At 40.7% G+C, this 16990-nt stretch overlaps 1 protein-coding gene across 9 annotated transcripts in view; it reads right to left on the bottom strand.

The window, feature by feature from the left end:
* LOC111567423 (transcription factor COE1-A-like) overlaps positions 1-16990 on the bottom strand; it is a 147507-nt gene that overhangs the window by 61198 nt on the left and 69319 nt on the right. For all 9 annotated transcript variants that reach the window (XR_008604025.1, XR_008604019.1, XR_008604020.1 and 6 more), the window contains exons 10-11: positions 16021-16147; positions 7738-7826 (exon numbers count right to left, since the gene is read on the bottom strand). Coding sequence is in view for 2 of the 9 variants with exons in the window: in XM_035947375.2 (XP_035803268.2) it covers positions 7738-7826; positions 16021-16147 (216 nt within the window). In the remaining 7 variants the exon portion in view is untranslated. The remainder of the gene's footprint in view (positions 1-7737; positions 7827-16020; positions 16148-16990) is intronic.

Here is a 16990-nt window from a genome sequence, read left to right as displayed (position 1 = left end):
TTGTGATGTCCTGAGGGCCTCGACTTGTGTCAGTAGGACAGTCTACAGCAATCAGCCGAGTTTATTAGATATGATGCCAAAGTTGTTTTCGAGAGTTTTTTGTGAAATTTGGGACTAAATATGGATTTAGTCACAAATTTGGATATAAATATAGATGGAGTTGCATGACACTGCAAATGAGAAGCTTTGCATGTCAAAAGACGTTTACATCTCTGTTAAACATTGATATGGTTGAAAAGTGAAGGTGTTTTATGACATCTCAGTTACACAGTAAACTAGAGAGCGTATCCTCCACCAAAGTCAATGGTCTATTTTGCAATTTTAAGAAGAGTGGTCTGGATGTGCACCAAATTTAATAGGTTCTTCCAGTGCCAATGCTCCACCTCCCTCCCAAGTTTCAGAAAATTCAGCTGCGTAGTTTTTGTGTTAACCTACTGACGAACAGACAAAAAACGACACTTCACCACCTCAGTTTTCACCTTGGTAAAGGAAATATGATCGTTGTTTTCACTTGTATCTCGTTGCTTTTAAATGAAGTTTGCTCTGTAACTAACTTCAAGTTATGATTTAGTGAGTGAGTGGATTTTTAATCAGGACGGTTTTGTCAAATTTAGATGTTTTTGACATGCAAATCACCAAATGAGTGCTTACTGGGGTGTGTTGGGATCAACCTTCCCCTTCATGTTTCTGTCCATCAGCTGCTGTCTAAGTTTCCGGCTGATAAGGATAAATTATGACAAGAGTGACGGAAAACCGTCTCTGAAATGTTTCAGTTTTGAATCACAGACCCTATTTTCTTTGTTTACTATAATTGCTGCGATAAAGCCAGATTGTAAAGCTTTAATCTCTGCTTGATTCATGTGAACTGCCTACATTTCATCTGTTGTCAAGTATTTATGGAATATATACCTGACATGTACCTGTCTGTCATTTCATTTTTGTATCTTGTCAGTCTTGAAAAACAGTTTTAATTCACAACAAGGTCATCTAATTGAATAAAACATTCAAACCCTTGATTGAGTTCACATAAGTCATGCTCAAGACTTTTTAAAACTTTAGCATAATCTATTTCTGTCTGCTTCAGGTAAATATGAAGACAAATAGCCCGACGGAAAAGCAGGAGGTGAGTGGAAGAAAAGGCAGATCTGTTGGAAAAGAGAAGAATAACAGGAGGTGTCTCGGTGCTTTTACTCTCTGAGTTATGACTACCACTAATGTGATAACCATACATTACACACACACACACACACGGACACACACATGTTGTACGCATTAGGACCAGGAAATGCTGAGCTGAGTATCTGTGGGGTCAGATTGTGTGTGTAACGTGCGTGCGCCGCGACACACACATGACTTATTCCTCCCTAATGCTGCCACATTAGCTGCTTGATCCGCTTCTAATGTGCCATTAGGGATGCCGTACATGCAGGGTCACACCTCGCGCTGAGATGATGTCATGCTTTACGTGGAGGCTCACTGCGATCACACACATACGTATCGACATGTTGGCGCGCACACGCATCCTTTGGGGAACATCTTCTCTGACTAAAACGCTTCGAGATGGTGTCAGGATGTGCGGTTTCAGATTTCATCGCTGGTGGTGAAGTGATGTGTGTGAATGAATGCGTGACACACACATACATGGAGTAGTTTCATGCATGTGTCTTCATTCTCCTACAGGAATTACTCACATTGGTGATGCTGATGACATGACCTCAGTGATGCATGATGTCATCACAATGAGCTGCATTGCGATGTCAGCTGAGTGAGTCACCAGAGGAAGTCACCGTTCTTACGAGGGTGACACACACACTGACCAACCTTTCTGGCCTGAAGACCAACTTCAAACACACAGAGACTCGTTTATGTTGAAGAATCACATCAACTGTACACTACAAGTCAAAACTACACTTCGGTATAAGAACATACCGATGCATAAATATCCCAGAATTCAGTATAATCTGTCGACTGGTCAGTCACTCACACAGAATCTGGCCAAAGAAATTGCAGGTTAGTGTGTGTTTTGCACTAAATTGCACCAGTTCTCCAGGTCAGTGGCATTAAACCAGTGCAGGGGAGGAAAATGGAACAAAATAACACAAAAAAGAGAGTTTTGAAGATTAAAAAAATCATGTGGAAAACTTGATGGACATGTAGTATTTTGATAATTTCATGTATTAATTACAGGAACGCTACAGTTTCCTATAAATCTGATGTTCTTCTCTCCTGTTTTATCACATTTTTCTGCAAAAAGTGAGCCACAAACTTCATGTGCTTCATAATTTGTGTCATTTCTTTCCATTGTGTAACTCATATTGCTGCCATTTACTCAAAATTTCTGCCACCCTTAAAGGTAGCTTAGGGGGACCTTGTTTTGATTAGTTGTGGTGACGTAATAATGCTTAACAGTGTGTGTAATTCAAACAGTTAAGTTAATCTATATTTTTTGTGTTCATTAATTAAACTGGCTTGCTGGCAATTTTTTTCTCTACATTGACCCCAGTATTTAAAATGATTAAAACTTAAAAACAACGTGTTTATATTACCTGTTGTTAAGTAATTTTAGCATACCATTAATCGTACAGGAATATAACTTGATTTAAAGTTGTTATAAGTGATGCAAATGATGTTGCATTATATTAGTTTTTTTGCCTAAACATTTGTTTTTAGACTGTATTTCCAATTAGACTTTTTTTCATGTCGCAAATTGAAACTTTGCACAACAGGTGGATTAAAATGCACACATTCTAAACCCAGATTAGATAAATACTGACATCCTCTGGGTTCAGAGTGGGTGCAGATAAAAGCATCATGTAATATTAACAATGATATCACCTTTTATTCACTCAGTTTTATAAAAACTAGTTCAAACCTGAGAGGATCCTTATGTTGTTTTAGTGCAGTTTTTCTTGCAGCAGTTTCGTTCAGCAGTGAAGATGGTTGATTCATTTCTTTGTGTATCCAAAGAGATATTTCTTCCTCCTGCTCTCTTGGCCGATCGTCCACACAGATGATTAGCAGTAGATCAGTGTAGAAACTGTTTTATAGCAAAATTTAGCTCCTGATTATGAAACATTTTCAGTTCATGAATGTTTAAAGCTGATTCCAGAGTCAAGATTTGCACATTTTGAACGTTTAGCTCAGGAGAAAAGTCTATATGTGATGGAGCTTCTTCGGTGCTTTCACCAAGTTTTGATAGTTCTCAATAAAAGTGGGTTAATCTTAAACAAAAATGGCGAACAGTGAGGAAAAGTCCCTCAGTTTCCACAAGTAAAGAACAGAAATCTCATGCAATTTCACAATAGTTTTGAATGAGAAAGTGAAAATGTGTCTTCAGGCTTCACTGTTCTTATGTGTCACTGTACAGTAACTGTATGTGCACATATGGGTGGATGCTGAAGAGATCAGAGGCACAAACTGGCAGATGAATACTGGCGTGTGTGTGTGTGTGTGTGTGTGTGTGTGTGTGTGTGTGTGTAGCCGGCAAAATCCCCTGAATGTTCACTGAACAATTATAGAATGGGCTGTCCACTGGTAATCCTTTCACACACTCCACTGCCCCGTCTGTCTGTCTGCCTCCTCTGTAGTGCTGGCAACAAACTCTTATAACTTCAATAAATGGGCTGATCGATACTCAAGACGAGCAGCGGTGTGTGTGTGTGGCGCCAAACTAAACACCCCAGCATATTCCACCACCCACTTCTCTCAGCACTCACACACATTACACCCTTCAAAACCCTTTAAACAGAAGAATATTTTCACTTTGCTCCTACACGCATCCAGATAACACAAATGAGAAACGTGCAGCCTCTTTCTCTTTCTCACACAAACATACGGTGACTGCTGGTGGGCAGCGGTAATAAAGTCTGCAGGTTTGATCGACCACAACGCTACACAATGATGAATTACCCGGCAATGCAAACACACACACACAGAGAAACAGACACAAGCATGTAAGAGGAACCTTGTTCTAACCTGAGAACATCCACAGTACAACACAGCCAGCGTCAGATGAAAGCACAGCTGTCCAACTCTGGCTGACGTGTTCAGAGAAAGTTTTAGTTTTAAAGCTTTCTGTCGTCAGAATGAAGGAGCTGCTTTTTGTGAATTAGCTCCACGGTGCTGTTAGGCTCAGAGGAATGCAGGGCGGACTGGAGATCACCGACGCAGAGGCGGTGAGAGATGAGTTGAGACGAATTGCGGTGATAAAGTGGGATTACAGACTTGTTTCTCCTGGATCCTTTGTCATTCACTGGCTGCCGGTTCCAATTTCAAATGCGATCTGAACCGCTTTCAAGGTTTTTCAATCTTGTGCACTATGGCTGAAAAAACAGTGACATGTCCCTTTGTGTGGACTTGTTATCTTATATCTCAGTTCCCATGATCCAGAAGAACTCAGTCTGCATCTCATCATGAGGGAAAAGTTACGCCATGATTAATCGTCGTGTCATCCGTGGGTTCAATCTGATACCTGATCAATGCTTCCAACTGCTCTGGTTGCATCTGCAGCAGCTTGACTGTTCTCATTGTAGCTTTGCCTGGAAATATTTTGTGTGACATCATGTTGCTTAGAATAAGCTCGACCGGTTCTCCATGGGAGTAAAAAAAAGAACAAAAAACAAAAAAAAAGCATGACCAAATATAACAGGCTCAAAAACTAAGTGGAAATGTTGCTTTTAATAGTGCAAAGTGCTTTACAGTGGATTGGGGTCAGAAGTGATATCAATATTATGTTTCTGGGGCATTTATGGACATATTTATCTCCAGTCATGTGCTCATTTGTTACACCTAACAAACAAAAGCAATATTAGATGCATGCATATGCACTGTATAAACAAAAAATGAAAATAATGCACATCCGACCTGCTCAGGTCAAATGATCTAACAAGAAATGTGAAGATAAGGCTCATGATTTATGGTTCCTTCACATTTAAACTGAAATACAAAAAGACAAAATGCAGAAACATTAAATATCCTGAGTTAATAAGGTGTATATCATGCTCAGAAATCATGCTGAGTGAGTGTTAAGGCAGGAAAAGATGACTCTGCTCTGACTCAGAGTTTACCAGAAGGTGGAACTAACATCAGGTACGGTATCACAGCTTCAGGTTGCGAACCTCATTTCCTTCACTGATTTTTCTGCAGCACTTATTGCATTTGTTGTAAGTTGAAACAGGACAGGCCTGCAGCGGAGAAAAGCTTTTAAAAGTTAAATCAAAAATGAAGGGTTGACGATTTCATTCCTCCACTCTATAACTCCTGCAGCGTTTCCCAAAATTTATACTGTATTTGTGTTAAGACTGAAGAAAAATAAATACATATTCAATTTACAGAGTGCGCATCAACAACAAATGGGGCATAGATAATAAATGATGCCACATTCTTATTTACAATAATATTAAAAGTGAAGAAAGAAACTCTGTTCTTCCTGTTGCAGGAATCACCTGCGGCAAGTAAGAAATTACTCTTATGTTCCAGTGGAGTGACCAGCAGAAGCACTCTTCATAGTATCACACTGTCCAGGTTTATTATAGGTTTATTTATCTGTCTATGAATGTGCATCTCTCAGACTTTTCAGGATAAAAGACATGGAATTATATAAATGTGTTTTCACAAGATGAATTTGTGGCTCTTAAATAAAACTCCACCTGCGTCCTAAAATTTGTCCTCTTTAGTCGTCTCCCTTCAAAGCAAAACTGAACTGAAAGAAGCAAATGAGAGAAATTTAATGAAGGTTATATCCCTGCAGTAGCCAACTGTTCTTCAAGCTCATTATTTCTGGAGACATAAAACTGTCAATATTTGTGCATAGCAACTCTAGTATGAACTGCAGCTTACAGCTATAGAAAGAGCATGATAATGGCTTCAAGTATAGGTGGGATTATTGTTTTTAAAAAAGACGTGTAATTCCTGATCTATGATGACGTGCAAACTCCAGCGTCCTGCATAAAAGTCTGGTGTGCTTCATCACCACCACCTTGCTTTTATGTAAATTTACTATATAAAATATCACAATGTCATAATCACTGACATGCCTCGAGGTGGTGCATTTCCTCCCATGGTGTACACACTATTCACCTACCACTGTGCTGCCACAAATGAGAATATTCACATTGTGAAGTTTGCGGATGACACAGCACTAGTGGGCCTCATCAGGGGGTTCATCCACCCACAGCACCACCTCTGTACATAGACACTGTTGCACTGTTCTTGTTTATTCCTATTTATGACTTCAGTATATAAGAGTCAGTGAGAGTGTGTCTGAATGAGTGTATTCTGTAAATAGGTTAATCACTGCGCTAGGTAGAGACACAGTGAACTAAGATTTTAATTTCATCGCTGCATATGACAATGCTTTGAATCCTTGAGTATGTTTTTAAAAAGAGACATTGCTTCCTGCATTGGCACTATGAGCTATGGAATCGTCCAATGTGGACGTTATTCTCATGCTTTCTGCAACAGAAATTAATCATTTTCTACCCAACCATTAATCATAACCTTGTACTGAGTTGGAGCAGAGCAAAAGCAAAAGCCTAATATGTGTAACACTGCAATACTTCTTCTTGTTCACGTTAAAAATGATCCCTTCTTTTGAAACCAAATACAGCTTTTATCTTTGTATTAGCAGCAAATGAGACACTCTAGGCTCATCATTATGTTCACTCTGACTCCAAATTTAACTGTAGGTTTCTTTCCAGTTTTCAGTCGACAATGAGCTCATTCCTGTTTGATGCCAAAAAACAACATGTACCGTAATGTACAACACAGTTTACAATAAACAAGCGAAAGCGATGAATTTACAGACGTCACACACATTTAGGTGTGAAGTTACTGTGTGTGATGTATTGAACACGTTCCCACGGCGATTACATGTGATTGCTAACAGATGTGCAGGATGCAGAGTGTTGGCAGAGCCGTGATGACATCACAGCATCGCCTCATCATCGCGATGATGTCACAGCAAAGACAGTCACTCCTGGATTGGCTCCAGCGTTAATGGAGAGCCAATCAACAGCAGCTGTTTACGAGGCCACGACCTCCACCTCCCCAGATACGCAAAAGTGAAAATTTGAACCAGGTCAGCGCGGTGAGCTCACAAAACACAAACGCACACTTTGAGGAGAAAGTCATCCCGCATGTTACGGATCAAGATGACAGAGTTCGGTATCAAAGCCCAAGCTCATCGTTTGGTGCTAATTGTTTACATCTGCTCATCCTTTAAACGCGCTGCTTGATCTGTGGCTGATAAACAAATAATCAAATATGACTCTGTGATCTGGAGGAGATTCAAACGCTCACCCTGTAAACGGGGGTTAAGCAGCTCACACACACAGAGTTCACCGAGAGGTAAAAGCACAACCCACAGGAGATTTGAAAACACATATTCCGCTTGGAAATTTAAAAATAACACGGGCAAAACAAACAAATAAAACATAAATGCAAAATTTGTGACTTTATATGTGTGTGTGTGCCTCTGCAGGCTTTGATAGCAGAGCAACTCATTGTAGGTCAATGCAACTAAGAAATTACAGCTTTGTAGAGCGACAGGATCTGTCTTTTTGAAATGTCCCTGAATGGGAGGTAATCCTTGCTTATCTGTTGTAAAGTTAACCCTTTGGTGCACAACATTGGTGAAAAGTGACCCATATTCAGTGGAATATGAGTATCTTTTGACCCATGTTGTGCATCAGAGGGTAAAGACATGGGATAAATTTGTAAAAAGTTGAATTTTGGTACCTTTGGCAGCCTCTCGGGGTCACCGGGGTGCCGAGGGATGACCTTCTGAAGCCTCTGGAAGCCATAGTCGATGGTTGGTTCATTCAGTGCTGCAGAAGACAGAAAGGAACAGAAAGAAGATGGATGAGGAAACTGGAAACTACCTGGAAAAAACAAGAAACAGCCCACGTCCAAATCTGACATCATATTGAACTTGTGGGTGAACCTGGAAAATTTCCAAAACTAGTAGTCCCCTGATTACATCTATCCCACATTACTTGTGCAATAACTCATTTTCTGAGGATGCACAAACAACCTGTAGATATGATTCTACATAGATTTCATGTTGATGCCAAGCAGCATTATTGTTTCTTTTGAGTTGTGTTCAATATTCATGCTCCTTGTAGCTCTGTCTTGGCCTCCACCAAAACCTGAAAAAAAAAGTCATCAGCCTCCCTCAGCTGCTGAATGTTAAGCAGTTAGCTGCTACCTTTGTCTTTCTGCTGTTTGGAGCTGAGCAGGTGGTTAACATATGTACAGGGGTCTTTGGCTGTAAACAGCTGCCTGCTGCATCTTTAAACAACACAGATGAGAGAGGTGAAGCTGAACCAAAACAGTAAAGCTGCTGAGCACTTACAGAAAGAGGCAACAGCAGAGTCAGGTGGCGATTCTCTATGGGTTAATCACAACAAGCAGCCAATTTTTAAAATATAAATTATTGATTATAGCCACCTGAAGACTTTTTTCACAATCTAACTTCCTTCCTGTAACAAAAAAGGATGTTAAATCTTCTTTGCTTCTCCTTTCCTTTTGCCAGGATAAACATGTATGACAAGATTTTCCGTCAGCCCTTCACTATTTCCAACATCTGCTGCTTTTAGATACTTCTCTGTTAAGTTTTCCATCCTTAACCTTTTTTATGGTCTAAAGCAACCTTGCTGATTTCCAAAAAAGTCCCATTGGTGCCATATATTGCAAAGTGTAGTGCAAGAAGAGGCTGGCCACTGAAAGGGAAAAACAGCTGACTTGCAGAAAACCAGCAAATTTGCTGCAGGATTTATGTTGAACGCATTTAACAAAAATCACACAAAATTCCAATCTTTCATGTCTCAGTTGATTAATACCTCAGTCAACTGTCTTGTTTTAAAGTTTAACGATCCTTAATTTGGATCAAATTTGTTGTGAAAATGTTCTATGTTGCACGTTTAATGCTGTTGCTGCTGGTGTTCATCCTGAGTGAGCGTACATGATAAAGAGGTGCAGAATCACAACATCTGTGGCAGCCAGCAGGGGGGGATTGGACTGGTGAACAGACAGGATGACATCCCATTTTGTGACATTTTGTTCCCAAGCACCACGCTGGTATCAAGTAGTTTTTCCCCCCTCTATAACTGGGATGGAAAATAATGAACCTGCTCAGCGTGAGCTCTAGGAGCCGACAGAAGCCTGGAGGTTACAGAGGCGAGCTTGTGACTGAAAGGCCGAGAGTTCAGAATCCGGCTGGGAAACTGTAACTGAGCAAAGCACAGCTCTCAACAACAACTGTGGTGATTCTCTTAAAGCTGAACACTCAAAGTGCTCGATTTCAGATATAAGAATTTATAGTTTTCCTCCATGAAGAAGAAGTGTAGCAGTAAACTGGAAACGTGCTTCTTCAGATTGCATAACGAACATCCAGAAACACTTGTGTATGTGTTTCTGTTATATTTTCCACTAGGAAGCAGTGCCAAGTTTAGTTAAACAAAATGTAAAGAAAAAGTAGAATAAATCAGGAAACAGAAAACAAATCACCACAGTGACGAACTGTGACATAAACGGGCTGGAATTTGACAACAACTGACAGGCGAAGTGAAAAACATGGATCATCTTGGTTTGATACAATATTCTGCTTTAAAACTTTCATCCCTGGCATTCATTACTTTGACATTTATAACCCACTTAAACATTATCGCAGACCAACACTTCTAAAGCAGGACACTGCCCCAAACCACACCACAAAAACTGCTTGGAAACAGCTCGAGGAACATGGTGAAGAGATCGTTCACCCAGTCTCCAAACTCACCAGATCCCAACCTGATCGACCATAAATAGGATGTGTCTAATCCACAGAGACTCCACTTGGCAACAAACAGGACCCAAAGGATCCACTGCCATTGTCCTGGTGTCGCCACAGCACTCTGCTAGACATCCAGTGCCCATGTCCCGACAGATCAGAGCTGGTTTGGTGGCATGAAGGTGATCTAAACTATATCAGGCAGCTGGTTTTAAAGTTGTGGCTGATCAATGTAGTTCCCTATGATCTGCTAGATATTCACTCATGGAACCTAGTGGTGGTAATCTGTTTGTCAGCCTGCAAAAATGCACTCAACTTTGGTTGCCAACTGTCAAAAAGCTCAGTTCACCCAAGTTACAAAAACATATTTTCTCTCTTCCCTGCTGCAGATAGTTTTGGTTTTATTTGTTCAGGTTTTTACATAAACATCTGTGAAGCAGACACAAAGAAGGGAATTTCATTTTAGTTTGCTTCTCAAAGCATTGAAAAAATGTTATGAACAATGTTTAGTTTATTATTGATAAGTTAGTGACTCTGAATCCTTTAGCAGAAACATCTGCAGGGGTTAACCTGAGTAACTGGGACAGCTTGCTTCTGGAAAGAGTCTCTGTTATTACATTTAATTTTTCAGTACTTTGAGTTGCACAGACACATTTTTGTTGCCCTCATTATATTAGGGATTGATGTCAAAACCTAAATAAATGAAAAAAGAAACTGTATTCTGTTTAAGGTCAATGAAGACCTAATTTAGGGTAGATAACCCTTTCAACGATGTCACATTCTGACACTGAAGCTCGACTGTCGGTATGAGCAGCACTGTGATGAAGTGCAGACGGTTAAACGCTACACGAAAATGTGCAGAGACGGATCGACACGGTGGAGCAACTAATGGTGTCAGAAGCATTTGTATGATAATAACACCGCAGGTATAATCTAAAGGGTTTTAAAGAACGCTTAGTGTTCACTTTAATGTTCCTCTACAGTCTTTATCCAATCAATACGTCAATCAAGTCGAGCTCTGAAAGCTCTGTCAGTCCCAATGACGATTTACAGGATTTTGCGTGTCTCTGCATGTGTGTTTTATGTGTCCTGAACATGTGTCTTCATCCTATTGTTGAACTCTGCATGTGTGTGTGTGTGTGTGTGTGTGTGTGTGTGAGGCAGATGCAGGAAGGAGTAAGAGAAGAGGTGGAGGGGCTTCGCTAGATGTAGATGTAGGTGTGGGCTGCAGAGGGTGTGTGTGTGTGCACGGTGTCCAAGTGTGCAGCTGCAGTGATATCTGGTACTTTCCACATCCAGCGCTGATAAATTACTTGCAGCTGAACGCCTCGTGTTGTTTTGTAGTTTCTTTTAGCGTGTGTGTGTGTTTTAGATATATGTCTGTTTTATTATCACATCACACCCAAGTTTCTGGTTTCTGTTATGTCCTAAAGCACTCAATTTGTTAGCAACATAACTTCATAAATTGTGAGCTGTAAAAATACCAGATGTTGAACTGTCATGGACAATACTTCCCTGTGCTCCAAGGAAACATTCTGGACAAATTACGATTTTATGATTCATAACTATGCGAACATGATGGAGTGGTCTGGAAGGTGGTGGGTCAGGGAGAAGAGAGCAGAAAAAAAAAACAAAAGAGACAGAAAGAAGGTGGGAGAAGAAGAGAGCGATGTGCAAAACCATCCAAATAAACACACACAAAAAAAAGAGAGAAAAAACTAAAATCAGTCATGGTTGAGAAAAACAAAAAATTACAAAAACAGCTGCCTAACAGTCGGCGGGATATCAACTGTCAGAATTAACTGCCAGTGTCAGATCCACACTCTCTGTGCATCTCTGGAGACGTTTAACCGATGCCAGCACTAATATAACACACACACACACACACACACACGCACACACACAAGCACACATATACACAACAGGATGACTTAGAGTGGTTTCAGCGCCTCGGGCCTAAAGTATCTCCAACTGACTCTTTATTAATAGAACAATATGTTTCATAAAAAGCCGACTGATGTGCTCTTATGGATTTGTGTAGGTCTGCGTGCATGTTGTCTCTTTGTGCATGCCGAGGCCAAAAGGTCAGGTTTCCCCAAACGATTTCTTCGGCGGTTGCTCAGAAATAGTATCAGTGCAGCAGAAGTCGTCCGATTGATTACACGTCAGCGTTAAAAGGCATCGGCTGAGGTGCACCCACCATAGGAAACACTGACACCCACGAGCACCGAAACACAGTGGAGGTCTCGAGTCTCCGGTTCTGATGGGGAAAGCCTGATTTCCAAGTGTGAAGAACAAGAAGTCGATGAAGCGTCTGCTGCAATTAGACATGTTTTATTATCTTCTAGCAAAAAGGCCACAGATCTGTTGCCGAGATGTTATCTCAGCTGCAAACCAACAAGAACACTTGAGCAGATTTGATGATTTGGAGGCTTGAACCCGTTTCACGCCGACAAATTCTGCCACCCTCAGCCATCTCAGCGTGAATCCCTCCTCCTCCTCCTCCTCTCTGCTTCATCTCCCTCCCCTTTCTTAACTACACCTTCTGCTACTTTCATCCATCCATCCTTTCTTCCATCACTCCTCCTCCTCCAGCCTTCCTCTCAGAGTCCAGAGCTGCCATCAGATCAATACTCATTGAAGTTTCATGAGGACAGACCATCCACTCCTGTTTCACAATAAAATGTGAGCAGAGGAGGGAGACAGAAGAAAACGAAGAGTGGGGGAAGTGGCAAGAGTGAAAAATCAGGAGAGATATATGTCTCCGATTTCTTATGTGCATTCATTATACAGTGGTGATGTTTTTCTAGTTATCTTTTGGTGGTGTTTAAACAAAAGAATGCACAGAGGAGGGGGGAAAAAGGGTTGGGTGAGGAGTGGGAAGGGAGGGAAAACAGGGTGAAGCTCAGTGGGTGAAAGGACAGGGAGGGCTGATGTAAAAGGAGAAGAAGAAGACGAGGAGGAGGAAGAGAAGAGGAGGTGTGGTGGTATCGATTCTCTGGCCAGCCAGCAGTTCAATACCACTGAATTATTGCTTCATTCTTCCCCTTATGAGATGAGATCTCTTTCTCTCTGTGACTTTCTGCGTTTGTATATGTGTGAATGTACATGTGTGTATCTGCATGTGTGTATCAGTATACGTGTGATCCACTTATGAGAGGATCAATACTTTACAATCTAGTTTTAAAAGTCCACCTTTCGCTCTGTCTCCTTTTTTATGGGTGTCTCGCTTTCTGTTTTCACTGTCTTCGTTTTTATTTCAATCTCTGCAAAATAAAGGCTCAATTGCTCGGAAAAGAGAAAAAAAAATCTGAAATTGTCAGGAATTTTCAGCTGAAAGTTTCTTCTCCACACCTGAGCTGTGGATTCTCTTATGCAGCTGTACTGAAATCAACCTTATATGTGTGTGCATGTTTGTGTTTATAATGCCAGTGTGTGTGTGTGTGTGTGTGTGTGTGTGTGTGAGCATTTATTGATTGTCACTTTGTATGATTGTGTGTTTATACGAGTGTGTGATGTCGAGAATGTTAATTTTTCCCATCAGGCAGATGAAGCAGACATACGGCACCATGTGTACTTGTGTATATGGAGTGTGCGTGTGTGTGTGTGTGTGTGTGTGTGTGTGTGTGTGTGTGTGTGTGTGTGTGCGTGTGGGTGTACGTATGTGGTAGACCATCTGTTTACCAGACTACTCACCATCTTTCCCTCATATCACCCTGATTTACAATTACTTTCAACTCCTGCCCCTGTTTGAAAGTGTGTGTGGTAAGTTGTGTAAGACATGACCCTGTGCAAGTGTGGCTTTATGCGTGTTCACGCGTGTGTGTTGCTGCATGTGCGCGTCCGTGCGCGTCTTTAATTGCTCGCTCCTTACACCCAGAGGCAACCACAGCTAAGGCACTGAAAAACCGCAACAGCCAATCAGCGCTCACCGCCGTGACCTTTCACCAGTGACTTCCAGAGAGAAGTCAACCTTGAGGCGGGGTCAGGCAACCGCAGTAACGGATCGCGTTTCCTGGGTCACATGTTGAAGCGATCAGCCAATCGCAAGGTCACGGGGGGTCATCTCCGCCCAATAAGAGCAGCAGTTAGAAGCCAGACGGACCAATTACCAGCCGGCTAGCCTCGGGGTCCAGCCAAAGATGTTTTGACTGAAGAACATTGAAGCAGGCAAACAAACCGAATACCTTCATCTGTACAAAGAAGCTAACATTCAAAGACAACATTTACCACAACTCACACAGCCAAAAAAACATCTCAGCCTTGTGCTAATGGTTTGTATAGTCTTGTGTTAACTGCAGTTTCCAGAAAACACTTGGCAAGCAACACAGCAGTCCTTTTCCCCGCATTTTACAATGTTGAACGAGTTCCCATAGATGGAACGATTGTCTCGATCCAGATCTCTTACAATACATGTTAGCATATCATATTAATCACTACAGGCAACATTTTATTCATGTTTTCCCAAAACAGCTTACATATTGAGCTTGTTTTAACATTGATCAATTCTTTGAACACCAAACCCTGCCAGCAGCAAATCATCAAAATCATTAATCAGAGCCAGAAACTGCAAAAACATATTCTACATGTCTAATTTTTTAAAAAAATGTCAAAAATTACCTGTTTGTTCTCACCAGATTCAACATTTAATTTTGCACTCTTCAGCACAACTTTGAAGCCACGTTTTACTCAACTGCCATCAACAGTAACATGATAAAAATAAGCAACTTTTTTACCTTAAGTGGTGGAAATAGGAGACAAGTAAGGAAAAAAAAATCAAAAATGACCTGTTTGTTCTAACCAGTCTCAGCATTTCATTCTGCACTCTTCAGCACAACTTTGAAGCCGTGTTTTACTCAATTGCAATCAACAGTAACGTGATAAAAATTTGCAACTTTTCTGCCTAAACTCGGCTGAACTGCAGGCTGTGCTTTAGTGGAGACAAGTATGGAAACAAATCAAAAATGTAAGCAGTAAAATATATATAGTTGCAGAGCCACCATTTTTCTACAGTGTTAGTAACAGCTTTTTTTTTTTCAAAAATAAATAATCCAAAAAATTCACCATTTTTTTTTTCTGTCTTATAATTTATGGCAACATACCTGGGCCATGATACACATAAGACATATCTGAGTTCTGTCTACTTTGAGACATGGTTGTGTTGTTTCCATAGAGGTGGAGGACTTTATATCGCAATAAAAAATGAGCCCACACTGAGTAAAAATGTGACAGGGGCAAAAAAAAAAAACACTACATGGGGTTCAGAGGGTTTACATGCTGCTCCAATCAAGAATGACTTCATGTTAAATTCAATTCATACATGTTTCAAATCACATTGAAGCTGTTAAAGTCGTACTCAAAAGAAGTGACTACTTCAAGCACAAGTTGTCTTATCATTTTGCATTTTTATCAGGAGATGTTCAAGCTCCCATGAACTTAACACCGAAAGTAAAACAGACAGTTTAATAATCTGAAGTTTTTTCATCTTCATTGATCAGCTTTAAATCCTCCTCTTTATCTTTGGTCTCGTTCTCTGATAGTTTCTACAGCAGCTCATTATTTTTCCTGTCTCTCCATGAATGACGTCATCGTTATGGTGTGATGGAGCCATGTTGAGCGGATCAATACCAGACATCACATCACCTCCATCCATTTCCTCATGTATGTGCAAACTAAATGAGCACACACACACACACACACACACACACACACACACACACACACACACACACACACACACACACACACTTTCTTTTTCTTTCCTCTGCTTCTCCATCTCTGCTCAACTTCGCAGGAAAACGCTCATTCACAGTCAACAAGGAATCGCACACTCAACATTGCATGTGCGTGTTTAGCGTGTGTGTGTTGGTAAACTGGGTGTTCTGGATGATTTCACTAATAGTTTCAGTATGGAGGGCCATAAAGAGCAGACTGTTTAATTGTAGCTGCTTTTAACGAGCCTCTGATTATGGCAGCATTCTAACGAGTGTCGGTCGTTAATGTTGACTAATCTACAGTCATTAGTTCAACACTGTCTGGCCTGAGAGTGAACTGCAGCTTATAGATGCTATTCACACACACACATGCACACACAATCCCTCTCTCTCTCTCTCTCTCTCTCTCTCTCTCACACACACACACACACACATGCAAAGACTCTCATATAACACACACTTCTAAAGACCAGGAAAGAAAAATGACCGCACAAAATAACAGCAAAACTTCAATCAAAAATATGTGCGTGGACCTACCTGTGTATATGAACCTTCCTGGTGTGCCTTTGCAGAACTGTTTGGATTTGTAGGACAGAGTGACCTCTACGACCCCTGGGATGTGTCTGGGAGGCGTCTGCACCCGGATGGCATGCGGCGTAATCAGCTAGAAAATCAAGGAAAGGGGGACCAAGAGTCACGTCACCCAAAGGGGACAAAATAATAGGACAGTGCAGCGTCTTAAGATTTCATTTGGTGGAGTCTGGGTATCTTTATGTGCATTAAAACTGCAGCAAACGACCAAAAGCTGCTTGTCTGTGCATGTGTGTTTGTGTGTTTATGGGAGCTTTCTGGCCAACACTCCACTGTAAAGTTTATTTTAGTTTGTGAGCTGGAGATGCATCAGATTTGCACTTGCTAATGTGGTGTAATGCAAGTCTAACTGACCTGTATTTACATTTGGTGCATTTTTTTGCATCACTTGGAATGTGATGTGTGCAGCAAACACAGTTTTTTTCTTCTAGCTAACATTTAAAAGGAGATACTCTTATCATCAGTGTTAAATGCATTGAATGATATTAATTGAAGTCCTGTAGAAAGGAATTAAAATAAACGACTGATGCTTTTTCTAACTTTGAATATTTGACTTATAATCGTGTCCAACTGTGACCAGAATTTTACAAATTAGCAAGCCACTATGACTAAAATCTGATTTTCCTGCATTTGCGTTGATACTAGGTGGAAAAGAAATCAATGTTTTGAGCTGTATGCGACAAAAAGTAACTATTTGTCACTTTTTTTTATGGATGATTTTCAAAAATAGTTTTCAGCATTGGCCCAGGTTTGTGAAAAATCCGCATGCAGGAGGGAAAGATGCACACAAACAGAACTTGGCAAACATGCAATCGCTTTTCCACAGACAGACTTTTTCAAACAGTGTTTTCTTGCTTCGGAATCAATAATCAGGTTGAGTGTAAATGAAACATTTGGTTGGCCAGAATCCATTCGA

The sequence above is a fragment of the Amphiprion ocellaris genome, chromosome 14 (assembly GCF_022539595.1).
Source record: "Amphiprion ocellaris isolate individual 3 ecotype Okinawa chromosome 14, ASM2253959v1, whole genome shotgun sequence".
Taxonomy (NCBI): domain Eukaryota; kingdom Metazoa; phylum Chordata; class Actinopteri; family Pomacentridae; genus Amphiprion; species Amphiprion ocellaris.
This window is presented reverse-complemented; position numbering and strand designations above follow the sequence as displayed.